The 16,030-nt window shown below is 54.0% G+C and overlaps 8 protein-coding genes across 8 annotated transcripts; 1 reads left to right on the top strand and 7 right to left on the bottom strand.

Moving 5' to 3' along the window:
- Positions 1–20: 20 nt before the first annotated feature.
- HMPREF1120_03021 (CDP-diacylglycerol-inositol 3-phosphatidyltransferase) lies at positions 21–2,121 on the bottom strand. Its single transcript, XM_009157072.1, has 3 exons — positions 1,498–2,121; positions 1,047–1,423; positions 21–974 (listed from the first exon to the last, which is right to left on the bottom strand). Exons 1-3 carry the CDS (start codon positions 1,628–1,630, stop codon positions 591–593), a joined length of 894 nt encoding a protein of 297 aa, XP_009155320.1. The 5' UTR covers positions 1,631–2,121; the 3' UTR covers positions 21–590.
- A 320-nt stretch (positions 2,122–2,441) lies between these two features.
- HMPREF1120_03020 (protein phosphatase) lies at positions 2,442–4,327 on the bottom strand (the record flags this gene model as incomplete). Its single annotated transcript, XM_009157071.1, has 2 exons — positions 2,442–4,225; positions 4,279–4,327. 2 exons carry the CDS (start codon positions 4,325–4,327, stop codon positions 2,442–2,444), a joined length of 1,833 nt encoding a protein of 610 aa, XP_009155319.1.
- A 613-nt stretch (positions 4,328–4,940) lies between these two features.
- On the bottom strand, positions 4,941–5,879 carry HMPREF1120_03019 (uncharacterized protein; the record flags this gene model as incomplete). Its single annotated transcript, XM_009157070.1, has 1 exon — positions 4,941–5,879. One exon carries the CDS (start codon positions 5,877–5,879, stop codon positions 4,941–4,943), a length of 939 nt encoding a protein of 312 aa, XP_009155318.1.
- A 437-nt stretch (positions 5,880–6,316) lies between these two features.
- Positions 6,317–7,764, bottom strand: HMPREF1120_03018 (MFS transporter, MCP family, solute carrier family 16 (monocarboxylic acid transporters), member 6; the record flags this gene model as incomplete). Its single annotated transcript, XM_009157069.1, has 4 exons — positions 6,317–6,477; positions 6,529–6,622; positions 6,676–7,548; positions 7,603–7,764. The coding sequence occupies 4 exons, from the start codon at positions 7,762–7,764 to the stop codon at positions 6,317–6,319; spliced, it is 1,290 nt and encodes a 429-aa protein (XP_009155317.1).
- A 954-nt stretch (positions 7,765–8,718) lies between these two features.
- On the bottom strand, positions 8,719–9,819 carry HMPREF1120_03017 (anaphase-promoting complex component APC10; the record flags this gene model as incomplete). Its single annotated transcript, XM_009157068.1, has 1 exon — positions 8,719–9,819. One exon carries the CDS (start codon positions 9,817–9,819, stop codon positions 8,719–8,721), a length of 1,101 nt encoding a protein of 366 aa, XP_009155316.1.
- Positions 9,820–10,407: 588 nt separating this feature from the next.
- On the bottom strand, positions 10,408–11,297 carry HMPREF1120_03016 (glutathione S-transferase; the record flags this gene model as incomplete). Its single annotated transcript, XM_009157067.1, has 2 exons — positions 10,408–11,035; positions 11,092–11,297. The coding sequence occupies 2 exons, from the start codon at positions 11,295–11,297 to the stop codon at positions 10,408–10,410; spliced, it is 834 nt and encodes a 277-aa protein (XP_009155315.1).
- A 374-nt stretch (positions 11,298–11,671) lies between these two features.
- HMPREF1120_03015 (fructosamine-3-kinase) lies at positions 11,672–14,096 on the top strand. The gene has a single exon (XM_009157066.1). It carries the CDS (start codon positions 11,844–11,846, stop codon positions 12,870–12,872), a length of 1,029 nt encoding a protein of 342 aa, XP_009155314.1. The 5' UTR covers positions 11,672–11,843; the 3' UTR covers positions 12,873–14,096.
- On the bottom strand, positions 13,193–15,283 carry HMPREF1120_03014 (serine/threonine kinase 16; the record flags this gene model as incomplete). The annotated part of the gene is made up of 6 exons (XM_009157065.1): positions 13,193–13,730; positions 13,785–13,879; positions 13,992–14,495; positions 14,613–14,832; positions 14,894–14,991; positions 15,056–15,283. 6 exons carry the CDS (start codon positions 15,281–15,283, stop codon positions 13,193–13,195), a joined length of 1,683 nt encoding a protein of 560 aa, XP_009155313.1.
- Positions 15,284–16,030: the final 747 nt, after the last annotated feature.

Below are 16,030 nucleotides of genomic sequence, written 5' to 3'. Positions count from 1 at the left end.
AAATTCCTTTGGGTGGTTTCTTAATCAGCAAGGCTGAGTCGCAAGGCTGACCGACTTCTGGTGTGAACAACAATTGCACGAATACAGGCATTTGCTGACAATGGGAAACTATGTGAAGCATTTCTATGAGCAAAAAACGGTTCTAGGCTGTTCGGCTCGTGGTATAGTACAGTAATTAAATATTGAATGTGCAATGAGGTCTGCACCATACCCATCGAAGACGGACCAGCCAACCCCTGACGCCCTGTCCGAGTCGACAGATTATTGAAATGACTTTGGCATCCGTTTTGAGCAAATCCGTTGAGCAAATCCGTTGAACAAATCCGGGCAAGATAAGCAACAAGCCCAGTAGAAGCTGATGAACACCAATGTCCTCGACCACCAACTTGCCAGTCATGTCACACCACAACACCGATGCTTTCGAAATTACCCATTCGCACGTGCCTCCAATCCTCATTGTTTTGTTGAAGACAATGTTTTCCCCTTTACCGTGGTGTAAATATGACGATGTGTTCATACTGGCTTGTCCGCTCGCGCAGTGGACGCGCCTCCTAGAATCCCGCGGCATATCGCACATGGCGGAGCGATTCTCACGCCTTTTTCTTTCCAGCGACAATCCCGGCTTTCCTTCTGGCAGCCACGTCGCCCTCTCCCAACCATTTGCACGCCTTGACCAATTGGATCACATTGATAACCTGCTTGCCAAACATGACGGGGAAGCTGATGCCAGCCAGAATCCACGGTACTGTGCTGTCCATTTTGTTGGCCCGGGCCATTTCCAGTGCGCCAGCACTCCAAGGGTTCGCGAACAGGGTGCTCGGTTTCGGAATAGCTGGAGAGCCAGGCTGGACTGTCAAGGGTGCGCTTTCAGTAGATACGAGAAGAGAAGGGGATAGGAGAGGCGAGGAAAACGACAAAAGGTAGAGGGCGATGAAGAAAAGTTCGTTCAAGGCACAGAAGAGGAAGAGTACGGTCTGTGTGCAAACAAATTGTCAGCTTTATCCTCGTCCTCCAGTAGAACATTTTTCGATTCAGATCAACCATACCCTGTTTGTGTAATAAAGATGCAGGATATAACTTCTGCTCGCTTCCACCTTCTTGTGACTTTGGCCGCTGGAACCCATGGTCAGGGTCGCGTACATGTGGATGTAGTGGCTCGCCAGATCGAGACTGATCAGCCCCTGGAAGACGATGGCCCATCTCGGAAAGGCAGAGGCCAGGAAAACCAACAGACACGACGTCGTGCATCGGTCCGTGACCATGTCCAGCACAGCGCCAAACGTCGTCGACTGGTTATACCGGCGCGCTGCCAGTCCGTCGGCGGCGTCAAGGATGCATGAGAAACTGTACAGCCCCGAGCACGTCCGTGGGTGAAGAGGCATGTAGTAGAGCGAAGCAAATGCAAGGACGATTCGGAAGTAGCCTGGAGTAAGTCCGTTAGCTGGATGCGCAAGGGGTCCGTCCACAAGGACAGCAGTGTCTACTACACGCGCTTACCGATGATGTTTGGAATGAAGAGGAAAATGTTCTCCTCTTGCACAATCTCCTCCTCGATCTTTTGCAAGGTGCCACTCATGGTTGCATGGCCGTTGGGCCGCAGTTGTGCGTGACCGTCCTGCTTCTCGCCCATCCTTCTGTTTCCACACCGGAGGGCCCCCGGAACAAGGATTCGTTCGAAGGGCTGGAAGTGTTGTTTGTTCCAGGCGCAAGAGATGTCTTGAGAAAAGACTGCGGAAGATGAAGACCCGTGTAAAGCTGCGTTCGCAATGTCAAGGGCCTGAAGCCGGGTGTTGCAAAACTATGGGAAACAGAGAGCAGTTGATCCGCGACAAGCGCTTTCTTTTCACTGCAAATCGTGTTCGACCGCGTCGCAGGAGCGGGTGTTCTTGGGAGTCAAGATAGGATGTGCTGCTATCAGTGACTGAGACAAGGGACGAAAGAACGTCCACTTGATTCGAGATACAGTAAACTAGAGATAACCTTGTGCTGTACTAGAGGGCAGACAGCACCACCAAATAATAAAATGGTCGCAAGGGTCCTCGTCTTCATCTTCATCCGGCTCCGAGTCTGAAGCCTGCCACAAAAAGTCCGGAACGGCGGAGCTCTCGCGGACAAATCGTAGCATCGTCCCGGATCTACGCTTCCGCTCCGAGTCTCGAACAAACTCACTTTATGCCTCAAATTCGAGCTGCAATACTAGTACTAGTAATAAAAATGATCGGTCTCTCACTACTACTATAGTACCTACTGGGTAGCTACCTAGGTAGTATCGCAGTTCATAGGAGAGGTAAAAACTATCACCAAATGGCCATCATCAACAACTTGAACCAGCCGATAGCTGATCTCAGCCCCGGACTGGACAGTACTTTGAAAAGGCGAAGCAGGTCTCTTCAGCTTGTACGATGTATCCAGTACTATCTCAATTCCACCCGCAACAAGTCCTACTGCCGTCGAGTCCGAGGATCGGCGGCACTTTGTCTCTTATAATCACGGCTCTCCTTGGTGCCCAAGCTTCCGTGTCCTCCCTCCTGCCTTCTCTCCCATCCACCCATCCGCACGACTAGACAGGTGGCATTGTCGCCCTCGGTCGAGACCTCGGTGGCGAAATTGACCACGTCCCGCGCGGCTTGCTCTGGAGTCTTGGCCTCCTTGACGATATCAACCACTTCCTGGTCGTCCAGAGTTCCAGACACTCCGTCCGACATCAAGACCATGAACGAATACTCGGCGGGACCCAATTCAACCCTTCTGATTTCCGGTTCTGCGCTGACCCCGATGCGCTTAGAGGCAATATCACCAAATGCACGTGTGTTGGCGAGACCAGAAATCCTCTCCTCGCCAAAAGAATCCGTCACAAATGTCGCCGCGTAGCGTCGTAAGCGGTTGCTTTCGACTGGCGACGACGGATGGTGGTTCGTAGTCAGTGGGACTGCTGCACCTGTAGCGGTCGAGCACAGAAGAATTCTTGTGTCTCCAACATGTGCCACCAGCATCGATGAGGTGGTGGCAGGGTTCCAGAAGGGAGTGGCCGAAGGCGTCGAGACCAGGGCAATGCTGCATGTACTGCCCCCTTTGAACCTGACGGGCCCGCCAATGCGAGACGCAAGCTTGCTGGGTTCACCTAATACTTCCTCCTCGTTCAGAGGCCTCTCGGCCCTAGCATTATCCCTGGTCTCACTATCCTTTGCAGCTTGTGCGGCGACAAAGTCATAGTCTGCTTTCAAAAAGGCGTATGTAATGACTTCTTCGATGGCAGCGCCGCATTCCACATCTTTGCCGCTTTCTTTCAAGGCAGCGCCAGCTTCCCCATCCTTTTGGTACTGATCATAGATGGAAAAGTAAGCAGGTCTAAACCGCCGAAAATAACCACCCACAAGATCCTTCCACTTCTTGGTCAGATCCTCTTCCAGTTCCCTGATCTTCTCTTTGGTTGCACACTGGATCAAGGGCGGGTCGCCGGGGTAAGGAGGACGAGTGGTCGATGCGGAGACTTTCGCTTCTGCCTCACCGGATCGGTTGTCCGCTGCTTCTTTTCCGTCCTTGCTGATCTGGACCGAGTCCAGAGCCGCTTTGCTTTTTTGTGCCTGTTCAGCCTCGATGTCGAGAAGTCCAGCAGTAACATCAGTTCCTTCTTTGCCACCGCCCTTCTGGCGTAAGCTAGAGCGGAATCCAAAAGACAAAGCCGACTTTTCAATGTATTCATGCAGCGACGCTCTAAGAAAATCGCTGCACTCTGCGCCGCCATGACCATCAAAGACGGCGAAGTAGAACACCTGGGGATCTCCTGAAGCGCTGTCGGCCGAGGTCCCTTCCCTTGACCTGGCCCGGCTCATTGTTATTGAAGGGGGTGGTCTCTTCGCAAATGCGGGAATCTCGATGATCCCGGCCTGATGCGAATCTTCATTGTAGGGTCGGCTGCCTCGAGAGACTGCAGCTCCGTAGTGATGTTTCGCGCTCTTAAGGGGAATACGCACAACAGTCGTGTCTCTCGAGATGGATGCGTGGCCAGCCGTCGCGGACTTACCATCTGGTGTATTTCCTGCCGCATTTTTTCTGGAAAACTTCTGGGCAAGGCCTGTCAAGGAGCGAGAGTCGGGATGAAGCGAGGAAGAAGGCAAATGGGTGACGAAGTAGTCGTGAAACTGTCGTCGTTCAAGCTCCGCAGGAAAACGAACTCGGGTCCGCGTCTGAGGGCGTGTTTGCCGAATGAAGGTCGAAAGCAGGTCTAGCCATCGTCAGTGAGAGCTTGCCCGGACAGTAGAGAAATTTTCCAATTACCATAATAGCATTCGGTCGAAGGACGCAGCACCCTGCTGCCGTACGACATGGCTGAAGACAAGACTATTCAAGCAGGCCATAGTATGCTGTCAGATGGCTGCTGGAAGAGAACGCCGGACAAGCATTCTCGGAGACCAAAAGTAAAGGAGAGACGGGTGGTTATTCAGACAGCTGGATGAACAAGCTTGAAGCTGAGGATTGATCCCAATAGCAGGAATGGTAGGGTGGTGGTGGTAGCAGCGCAGGTTGGAGAGCGGGAGAACTTGAATGACGCTGGAGGTGGAGGCACTGAGGCACCTTGACGGTACCAACACTTGAAAGCCGACTGGAAGATTTATATTATTGTACCTTGATATCTTTATATATTGGCCCGTAAGCATCTAATTTTCACGGGGGGCCAAATGCATCGTCTAACGTGCGAACACTCAACGTTCCATGCCAGCCAACCTCCAGATGGCAAATGGCATCACGTTCGGTCGCTAAATGTACCCTTCTTACTCTAGATTCCTTAGCCCAAGCTGAAAGCATATTCAAGGCTGTAGTACTAGTATACATAAGTATGCACCATCGAGAAATGACCGAAGGCACCTGGGGCTGACGTGCAGTGTCTCACCTCCCATCTTTCCACGTTGAAGATAAGGCGACGACGGAGCATGTCCTTCTCATAATTTCGAATAGCTAGAGCCTCCGTTCGTAGGTCTGATGCCGATGCCCATCCCCGTGGGCGCCTCGTAGGAGTCGAAACTCTCGTCCCCGTGGAAATGCCAGCCTCGTTCTTCCCCTTGCGACAGATGGCTACAATCACTGTTCAGAATGCAGTCCCATCCTCCGGCCACGCCTCCACTGTTGCGCCAGTCATCGTCGTAGTATGGTTCGCCGGTGCCAGGGACCTGCCGCCGTGTAAACTTGCTGATTCCACACGTAAAGCACTTGAAATCCTCCTCGTCCAGGTCATCCGGCACCTGGCCCGTCAACGCCCGCCCGCTGGCTATGATCTGAGCGGCGTGGCCACAGAGCAGCAGTGTGACCTCTTCGTCGCCCCGTCCCGACCGATGGTACTCCTCATCCACGTCTTGCACGATGTGGGCGAGCGCCCGTGCGACGCGATCGTGCAGAGGCACAATTCTCTCTCCGTGCTCAGGCGGGACAACCCTCGACACATACTCGTCGTCCAGCCAGGGGAAGAACTCCTTGCGCAGTCGAGAAGGCTCGGCCGGTTTGGGTTGCACGAACCATGCACGGCCGAACCACTCCCCTATGCCTCTCTCACCCCGCACTTTCAAGTGTCTGTGCTGGGCTGGTGTCGTCGTTGGAAGACTGATCTCACGAAGTGTCTCGACCGTGGGCCGTAAAGTCTCTAGACATCTATAAAAGAGACTCGAATAGATTCGGACGCGATCTGTTTTGACCACCTCCTCCAAGACTTTGCCGAGATGTCTTGCCGTCTCCCGCGCCTGCTGAACGCCATGTGAGGCCAGAGGAGGATCCGCTGGCAGCCCTGTGGGGAATGGATGATTCGAGGTGTATTCTCCTGTGACGGGGTTCAACGTCCATGCGAGGCGATGACCATGTCGTAACAGCAGAATCTCCGTGACGGGCATCCTCTCGACTATGTCATTCCGCGGACGAGAAAGCCGAAAACAGATATCTCTTGACAGTAACACACCATTGCGGGTGGGCGACAGACAATTTGAATACTAATGACCAGGGCACGCGCCTCGTAAGATGAGGATGATGATGGAACAACTCGACGGCCACGACCGCGACCGCCAAAGTCCGCACAACAGAAAATGCCGAGGTTTAGACACTGGCACACCTGCAGCCTCGTCAACTTCAACCGCGTCAGGCTGCCACGTCTTTTATTATGCTTCATTGACCAGTATTCTCAGGCTACTAAGGCATTTTCTCGCTCGTATCCAAGACCAAAAACCTGCACCCTCACCTGCAGGGTATACATTGTAAAGTCTCTAAATGCTTTATAGATGTCCATAACCACTACTAAGCGCTCCGTCTGCCCCGGATGGTCATACCCGCTACCTTACCGATGCCTCTCCCGGACAAAGAGGCCCCATTTTTGTCGTTTCAACTCTAGCATGAAAAGACTGGCAAGCAGGAAGGTGATCCCAGTGTAGATCTCAGGCCACAAGTAGGGCCGGTGGTGATGGGGCTGACGAATTCCTAGCGCAATCGCCTCCGAGACTACGTAAGGGTTAGAGAGACAAGAACGGGGCGTTCGCGGGAAAAACTCACACAGAGCGGGCATAGAAACGGATAGCCACATCAGACCGAGCGTTGTCGGGAGCTCTTTCAGCTCGACGACCTCGGCGCAAAGGGGGGCGATGGTCTGATTTTCTGTTAGTACAACGCGTAACCTTGTGAATGGATGGGGAAACTGACCCCCCAGTATACTCCGGCTGTTATGCCGAGTACAAACACCAGAAAGAGAAGAAGGCCGAACGAAGTTGTCGGGATCCAGACCGCAAACACCATGAGCGTGTTGACCGCCGTCAACCCAGACGCCACGGTCATCCTGCCAAATCGATCGCTGAGGACCCCAATACCAGGCCTTCCAATCGCCGTCCCGACATTAAGCACTGTAGTGACGATGCCGCCCTGATGTTGAGAGAGGCCAAGTGACAGCGCAAAGGCCGAAAGCGTATATGTGCAGATGATGTAGCCGGAAATCGAGAAGAAGCTGTACCCAATCAACAGCCAGACTCGATATCTTCGGAGCAGAGCGATGTCGAAGGCCTTGAGCCGGGGTTTGATCGTGGCGTTTCGATCCCGCATAAGGACCGTGGCAATGAACAAGACGCCGAAGGATACGATACCAATGATTCGAAGTGACCAGGCCAGGGACAAATTCTCGATCATGGGCGTGGTCGCCGCGGAAAAGATGATCCCACCCACGCCCGAGCCAGCCGCGGCAATTCCCTGGGCCAGACTTCGATTCCTGTTGAACCACGATGGCAGCAGCGGCGTAGCGGGCAGCCAGCAGCAACCTACCCCGAGCCCCACGAGAATACCCTGGGTCAAGATGAGATGCCAGAATTTAGTTGCGAACGAGGCCGCAATGAAGCCCCCCGCAAAGAGGAAACAGCCGCAATACATGGGGAATTTGGTCCCAAACAGCCGAATGCTCACATTGACGATGGGAGCACAGAGCAGTGCTGTAGCAAAGTTGACGCCGCCGACGAATGCAAAGTCCAGGTCCGATGCTCCCGGGAAAGTCTCATGGTTGATGTAGTAAGATAAATAGACTCCGTATGACTGCCAGACATATCAGTCCAGATCTTGAAAGCAGACAAGCCTATCGAGGCTTACTGCAATAATGCCCCAAGTAAACCCATTGATCAGATGCATCGCAATGCAGACCACCCACCCATAAGGAGGCTCGACATTCGGATCGTACGCGCCGGTGCTGGTGGGCGCAATGGGCACCGCGACTTCGCCCGCCTCTTTCGCCTCCGCTTCAACTTCAACCATGGTTCCACGAGCCCGTCTGTTTTGGCTGAGTCAATCCAACCACACCTATGCCAGGCTTAGATATATTAGGATATTAAGACATGGTATGTCGTCGCTGGGGCTCAATGCTGTAAAAAGTCCACCTCCAAGTCCAAAGAGAATGGGGGAAAAATCAACAGCGTGAGGGACCCTGTTTATGAGTCGGCACGATGTTAGAACATGTGGAGTACCGCGATCCACATCAGATCTGCCCGGCAAACGCGGAGCAAGGCCAGGGCCCAAGAGGATCTTTGTTTCTTGGGAGCAGGCGGGAGTTGGACATGGCAGCAGTCGACCAGCCGGCGGCTTCATAGCTGCGGCTGGTTCAAATGGATGAATATCCATCTATCCTCGCATTCTGTTGGAAAAGCCGGCCACGGGGCATTTGTCTTTCTGCTCCAGCCTGAGAAGGCTGCTTGGGCTGGCGTCGAGGTTGGATTTTGCGGCGTAAAAACGGCGTCCTTCTCCGCGCGCCGTTCATCATGAAGTTGCCGAGCGGACAACGAAGTGGAGTCGCCAAAGCGAATGATGAATCAATCACTTGGAGAACAACTTGAACAGGATCGGCCGACGCCGACTCGCTTTCCCGGAAATGGTTGTCTCCTACTGGTCCTACTAGAGATTGCGGAGTTCGCTGCGATCTGATCTTGGATCGGGCTGAGATGGCAACGTACAAATAGTAGAGCCTACACCTCCAGGCACTGACGCTTGAAGGTGGTTGTATGAAGATGCCTTACTCATCATCGGATACGACTCTGGGAAGCATATACAGCATGACTCGCGGTGGGAACCAGTAGGTAGCAGTACACCCAGGTCGGTGTTGTTGGTGGTACAAATACCTGGTATCACAATGCGCCTCAGGCTCGGTCCTTCTAGCCTTCTAGCACGTTACCGTCAATGGTCATGGTCTCGTCGCAAAGTGCCTTGCTCATGCGGCTACCGTAGCACCGCCTCGCCCATCCAGTCGGGCGGCTGAAGGCCAATAACCTTGTCTGCTTCTTGTTCACTTCTGACGGCTTTTTGGTTCTTCCGTTTCTCCTTTTTCCCACTACTGCGCATCTCCCCGGCGCGGGAGTGATCCCGTGAGAAGACCTGGAAACCACGCACGTGCGTGTCTTTGCCATTCTGGTGGTTCTCGCAGATTCGCACTTGCACCACCATAGCCTTGAGCACGTCTCCGCCAAAGGGTTCGCGGCGGTCTGTTTCGAGCGGATATAGCGTCGACTCGACCTGGCCGTCCAGGGCTGCCTCGTCTTCGTAATAATGAGTATCCCTACCTCCAACGCCCTTCAATGGCACATCAATCCATCCTCGGACCCCTTCGATGCTACTGTGCGTTTCTCCAGTCTCGGGATCCGTGGTTTCCGTAACTTCCCATGAACCAAACTCAACTAGACTACCCTCCGACATGCCCGCATAGAATTTCATCTTGGTAGGCGTGTATGACTCATCCAACTCGAAGTCCAAGTAGATCCTCATCTTGACAATGGCCACCAGCTTGAAGAAATGGAGGGTAAGGGTATGTGGCTGCGGGCCGTCACTTTGCCAGAAGAGCGCGGGGCTCGGGTTGCGCAATTGTGGCAGAGCACAACCGGGCTTCGCAGAAGACAACGTCCATGTGGCCAGCGAGGAAATGTCGCGCAAGCCCTTAAGTTGTTTGGCATCCTCGGCGTCATGATGGGCCGATTCAAGGTATGATTGCTCGTCTACGTGGCCGTTCTCTGATGCGATCGAGCCCATTGCATGATGGGATAGCTGCGAAGTGTCTGGGGCTTCATTTTGCACATTATCGTTGGGCATTGGCGTGTGCTGAGCCCGACCCTGTTCACGCCTGGGAGCATTGATATCGGGCACAATAGAGTGGCCCGGGTTGTTTGAGGGTAGCGGCGTAGTCACGAATGGCGCATGAGGAGGCGTTTCGAGCATGAACGGTGGAATGGCCGCCGTGATGGCATTTGTGGCGGTCGGACGTGTAGGCGTCGTCGTCGCTGCGGCGTCGAGCGTCGGATGCGCTGCTCGTCGAGGGGCTCGCGGCATGCTGGTGACAAGAGGCTTTGGGAAGCCTGTAGAGTTCAGCCAGCGTCAAGCAGAAGAGGAGGCTCTGCCATGCATTGCACGAGTGCACGCACCTCAGGAAAGATGCAGCTGCACAGGGAAAGAAAAGGGACAGAGCATTGGGTGAGATCGATGGACAACTTAAAATCGCCGTTCTCTAGATATAAATTATTGCAGTACCACAACATTGTACACAGTACAGTACTATGGTTAAAGGTGCCCCCCAATCGTCCAGGCAACCCAATGCTTGCTCCTTCCTCTGGTAGTACCTTAGACTCGCACTACTTGGTCTTTAGCGTCCTATTTCGCCCTACTAGTATATGTGCAGACCCTCACAGGCACCATGTCCTACTATGCCGTGGTACTACAGTTGTATGCTTAAAGCCTAAATCTGCAACGAAAATAGTATATTGTACTGCGCGTCCTGAGCCAGGATAGATTCCTTGTATAGCCCCGTCGGTGTAGACTCCATGACAGCACTCGCGTTGCGCCGCGTGAAGAGCTAGTGTGTATATTGTGGACATGGCCAGTGACATCCCATCCCCGCCTGATAGCCGCTCCTCGCCGCCCTCACGGCACGCCTCTCCCTTCGCGTGTGGCCTTGGCCAACTCGCTCTGCGCCCGGTCCTCAGCATATCGCTGGTAGATGGGCAAGTAATGTTCGCGGTCACTCAGGGTTTCAGTCACCGATTTCCTGGACTCGATGGCCGTGGTCCATTTTCGCCATCGATCCCACACCTGATCGTCCTCACCTCCGGCACCCACCTCAGGTATTCCGAGACCTCCCTTTTTGAAGTGGTCAAATACCCACAGCCTCACCGCCCACGGAGCCAGACATACATCTGCGTAACTGAGCTCCTTACCAAGAAAGAAAGGCCCTTCTGGGTCCGCTTCTTTGATCCACGTTTTCAGCGTGTCCCGAAACTCCGATCTGGCTTTCTCCAGCGGATACGGGCTCTTGTCGGTGTGTTGGAGGAATCGATGGAAAGCAGGCAAGATTCTGCTGGTGACGTGGTCGATCCATATCTTCATACGAGCCTTTTCGTAAGGATCGTTGGGGAACAGCGGTGTTTGCTCCGGGAAGGACTCGTCCAGATACTCCGAAATGATGTTGGATTCAATCAATGGCTTTTGGGATCCGTCCTTTTGGGGTGCTCCCAGGGTTGGCACGAGGCCACGCGGGTTCAGCTTGAGAAAACTGCGCTCGTCAACAAGACATCGTCACTCGCGCATATGCCTGTAGCTGGGACAAACCTTGGGTCTTTGTGATAAGGATTGATTTCCACGTATTTGTAAGGAATCTTCTTCTCCTCTAGAGTGATCCAGACCCTCTGCACAAAAGGGCAAAACCAGCCAGAGTAGAGGGTGATGGGCGCGTCAGCCAGATGCTCAGCTACGATGCGGGCAGCAGGGCCGGTGGCCTTTGGATACACCTCCGAATCGGGATGAGCTGAACCCATGGTTTCTCCTGATGTTAGAGGTCAGGGCGAGAGAAGGATGGTGTATTTGACAGGACAGGTTAAGTCGCGTGATGTCAACTTAATCTTTGTATGCCGCGCTGGACGATCAATGTCGAATGCACAACTTCCAGTTTTAAGTCCAATTTCAAGAGCAGCACCGGGCTACTACCACTACCAGGGGCCTGACGGGCTGTTCTGGCGAGGATTTGCATGAAGGCGCTCTCAAGCAGTCGTTTCCAGCCCCTACTACTAGACCTAGTAGCCCGAGTATACTAGGGAGGTGATAAACTCGTAGACTTCAAGTTGACGGGCGCTCACGCGATATCCCAGCTTTTTGTTACGTCATTGGTACACGCGCACTGCATGTGAAGATTCCCGTTCTACCACAACATTTCCTTCAACACTTCAACGCAACAAGTCTCGCGCCTCCATCAGAAGGATGTAGGCTTCGTGTTTGAATTTTCTGCGTCCTGACCATCCTGGTTCGGCAGCGTGCGGTGTATCCCTTGTTTACAACGTTGTACGTACACTGCATTGCATCGCACAATGCCGTCTTCAATCGACCCTGCCATCGTTCGCGCCTTGTCGATAGACGACCATTCTTCCAAGATCTCGAGACATGGCGGCTCGGGCTTTGCATCGACATTCCGCATAACTACGCCTTCAACCACGGTGTTTGTCAAGACCTCAACCTCCGCTGGCGCAGCGACCATGTTTGAAGGCGAGTATGCCTCATTGAACGCGATCCACGAGGCGGTCCCGAGCTTGTGTCCCAAGGCCTTTGCGTGGGGAAAACTGGACAATGGCGGGCACTTTCTAGCCACCGAGTTCCTGGAGCTGGGCGGCGGCGGCTCTATGCTTTCGCGGACACGAGGAGCAAACTCGGCCACGGGCAGTGGGACAAGTCTGGCCGGCAAACTGGCCAAGCTGCACACAACGCCTGCCCCGACGCCGGACGGGTACGACACACCGCAATTTGGTTTTCCAGTGACGACCTGCTGTGGCGACACGCCCCAGGACAACACATACACGTCGTCGTGGGCCGACTTCTTCGCCAACCGACGGTTGCTTGCCATCCTAGACCGTGGCGAGGCCAATAACGGACCAGACTCCGAGCTACGGCGGACAGTGGAGCGGACCGTGCAAGAAGTCGTTCCTAGGCTTCTTGCAGACGGTCACCTCGGGGGCTCGGAAGGTATTCGTCCTGTCGTGGTCCACGGCGACTTGTGGTCCGGGAATAAGAGCAAAGGCAGCTTCGTGGGCCGGGGTGATCAGACAGCTCCTGGAGGAGCGGGTGCGGCGGTAGAAGATGTAGTCTTTGACCCGGCCGCATGTTATGCGCACCACGAGTACGAGTTTGGCATCATGAACATGTTTGGCGGCTTCTCCTCTAGTTTCTGGAAGGAATACCATTCGCTGGTGCCCGAGACGGAGCCGCAAAGTGAGTATGCCGACCGCGTTGCGCTGTACGAAAGTTATCACCACCTCAATCATTATGCCATCTTTGGCGGTTCGTACAAGTCTGGCGCCATGAGCATCTTGAAAGGTTTGTTGAGGAAATATGGCCACAAGTGATCGGGCTGCGATCCAACACTACCGCCGTTGCTGCGACCCTCGCTTAATGCACACTGTGTAGACCAAACTCGCGGCTGTCTCAAGTGGGTTCATCAAGTGTCGTTGCACATATGATGATCTTCTGGTGCTGAGTGGACGTGTCTGCTACGTAACTCTCTTGCTCCTATTCAAAACACGAAAAAGAAATGCTGCGTCTTGAGGGACTCTGGAGACCAAAACTCAATATTTCAAGGAAGCCAGGTTATTTTGACAGGCAATCGAATTCCACACAAAGGCTGAGGAGGCCGCCACTATCTCGCTTGCACTTTGAAACCAATCGATCAATGAGTGAGGCCTGCGTCGGTAATCTCCTTGACGTACTTCAGATAAGTGTCGGTGGAGGCCTTGCGTAGCCGTTTGCCGTACTTGACGAAGATGAGGAAGGTCAGCACCTGGGCCAGGCCGGCAAAAGCGGCGAGGATGAAGGCATCCTGGTAGCCCATATTCTCCACCCACGGAGTCAAGCCGTAGCCGATGGCAAAGGACATGGTGTTGCGGATGATGATGACGGTAATGATGGTCTCGCCGGCGAGATCGCGGTAGCTGTCGACACAGTAACTGATGCTGAGTTGCAGACCGACGGTGTTGGTGTAGGCAATAATGGCCATGGCGAAGACGAGGCCGAACCAGTGGACGTGATGCGCCGCCCCGACGCCCCATAGGATGAGCCCGAACGGGATGGCCAGCAGAGAGATGGTGAAGAGCCACAGTCGATTCTCGGGCTCCATGATGCCGCCGCGCTTCCGAGCGAACTGGATGATGAACCAGTCGCCGAACATGCCCGTGTAGGCGGCGCCGATGAACACGCCGATCAGAGGACTGTAGCTCGGTCAGTACCAGGGCAGGAAGCACTGCCAGGAACCAAAAACTCACCTGACGTAGCTGAGACCGACCATGGACGCGCGGAAGTTGTAGGGAGATCCGGAGAGAATCAAAGACGCTGTACCGTTCAACACGTTGAACCAGACCTATGATGTATGCCCCATGTCAGTACAGTACTTAGTCACTCAAGCCTGCCACCACTGTAACGCAGTTCACTTCAAAATATCCCCCAACATTTTCTGCCTTGTACACACTTACCAGATTGCTGCCGTAGGAAAACCCGGCATATGCCACCACGGGGAAAGTGAACATGTACATGAGCGGTCTGGTCATCATGCCGGCGAGTTCGTTCTTCTTGGAGAAGGCTCCCGGTTGGAAGAGCTTCAGTTTCTGCAGATATGTCTTCTTGGTCGGGTGGATGATGCCGAGGTCCTCTTCGGCCGCGGGAACTGGGGTGTCGATGGCCGTCTTCTCGTTGGCGGCCACGGCTCCGCCCTCTGTTGGGATCACATCGGGGGTCTGTGTACCGCTCGCCTCCTCCTTGGATTCTTGCCCGGTGATTGTCTTGCGCGAATAGTTGGTCTCTTCCAGAAAAAGAAAGCAGTAGAAAAACCCGATGGCGTTGAATATGGCTGCCCAGTACAACACCCATTTCCACCCCATGCCATCGGCAATGAAGCCGCCGATGATGGGCGCAAAAAAGTTGGAACCTGCCAGGAACAGGGCGTACAGTGCGAGGTAGAAGCCGCGTTCGTGCGTAAACTGTAATGAATGACAATCGTCAGCTTCGGCACAAAAATGAGATTCGCCAGAGTCGAAAAGATTTGGAGCCCTCGATGGCAGAAGCGCAGGAGCAGGCCAAGTTATAGAACGACTTACGTATATGTCGGTGACGGATATCTCACACAGCGACTCGATAGGGGCGCCAAAGAAGCCTTGAAGAATCTTGTTCGCAATCCATTGTCCGTTTGTTGTGGTATAGCCGGCCCAAACCTGAATGCAGATGGTGGCGATCAGGGAAATGAGGTAGACGGGCCGTTTGCCGTATTGAAGAGCCAGTGGCTGCCAGAAAAGACAACCCCATCCGAAGAACAGGAACCTGATCATCATCGGTTAGATGGGCGGAACCTTACGGGTGCGGTGGAAGAGAGCCTGCATACATGTACCCAGTACCGGAATTCAGGTCTCCAAGCGACATGCCAGTGTCCTCACTGATGGGGACCAGCACCGAATAAATGGCGGCAGAGGCGATGCCCACCTAGAGACAGGGTGTCAGTTTCGGGTTGTGGGCAACAACGAAGCGTCTCTGATAGATAACTGACCATCAATGTGTACACACACATACAGGACGTTGACAGTAACTTGCGGCGACGACTCCAATTGAGCGGATCATCCGGGTCATTGCTCGGAGCTGGAACAAGGACAATGTCTTTGTGGCCTTTCGCATGCTTCGCTCGCATGGTACCTTCCAAGTCAACCAGGTGTACGGTACCTGGCACAAAAGGCCTGTCTTCGGCGACATAGCTCGCCGCTGCTGCTTGGGAGACCATGCTTGACGCGTTCACGCAACCAAAATACAGTCCAACTTGGCCACGGTTGAGGTGTGATTGCGATAATCAAGAGACGGGGGATCCGGGGTTTGTGGCCTTCATTATGTACTTTGACCACGACGTTTCCTTGGTGGACGTGGCGCAACACGTTATCAAGACGCGCTGTCGCACGAGGCAAATAGATGCGCACAACATAGTGTGGCAGCCGTCTGTATACCACAACCACTGATAGCAGCCGACCGTCGCGACGAATCAGATACGATTGCGCTGAGTCTGAATGTCCCAACCCGCCTAGTCGTCGATTCTGGAGCCAGCCATTCCTCTTGATATCTTAGGGCTGTCAAGCTATCGCCCTGGACCCGGGGAATCTCCAGCCCAGGGGTATGAGGCAGTTCACATCACATTGTATCCCAATGCCCAATCAGGTTAATCAACGAGCAGTGTAGATACGACTTACCCAACAGGAATTCCAGCGTGAGGGATCGCGTCAGGCGGATTCGATGGACATTGGTTCCCCAGAATATACCTGGCCTCAACGCCCGGTTGATCTTGATACCGAGCACCCACCGGCAGCAACCATGGTAGTAGTCGTGGTAGTAGAATAACAACTGCTCGTCGCTCATGTCCGTAGCCAGACCCACGGTTGCGAACGGCGTGGAGTCTGTTGACACTAGTTATCTAGAAGACACCAGCCGTGCGTGAAGCAGTGGCGATTTCCTGGGGTCTAGTGTCCTGCCCTGGGGGGGG

Source organism: Exophiala dermatitidis (assembly GCF_000230625.1).
Source record: "Exophiala dermatitidis NIH/UT8656 unplaced genomic scaffold supercont1.3, whole genome shotgun sequence".
Lineage (NCBI taxonomy): Eukaryota > Fungi > Ascomycota > Eurotiomycetes > Chaetothyriales > Herpotrichiellaceae > Exophiala > Exophiala dermatitidis.
Note: the sequence above shows the minus strand (reverse complement) of the source record. Positions and strands in the feature narration are given on the sequence as shown.

Bases quoted from the DNA above. Each gene is read 5' to 3' on its own strand.
- HMPREF1120_03021 (XM_009157072.1), bottom strand. From the start codon at position 1,630: ATGGGCGAGAAGCAGGACGGTCACGCACAACTGCGGCCCAACGGCCAT. The intron at 1,424-1,497 runs GTAAGCGCGTGT...GACTTACTCCAG, and splicing joins CTTCATTCCAAACATCATCG to GCTACTTCCGAATCGTCCTT. The intron at 975-1,046 runs GTATGGTTGATC...GTTTGCACACAG, and splicing joins ATCTTTATTACACAAACAGG to ACCGTACTCTTCCTCTTCTG.
- HMPREF1120_03015 (XM_009157066.1), top strand. From the start codon at position 11,844: ATGCCGTCTTCAATCGACCCTGCCATCGTTCGCGCCTTGTCGATAGAC.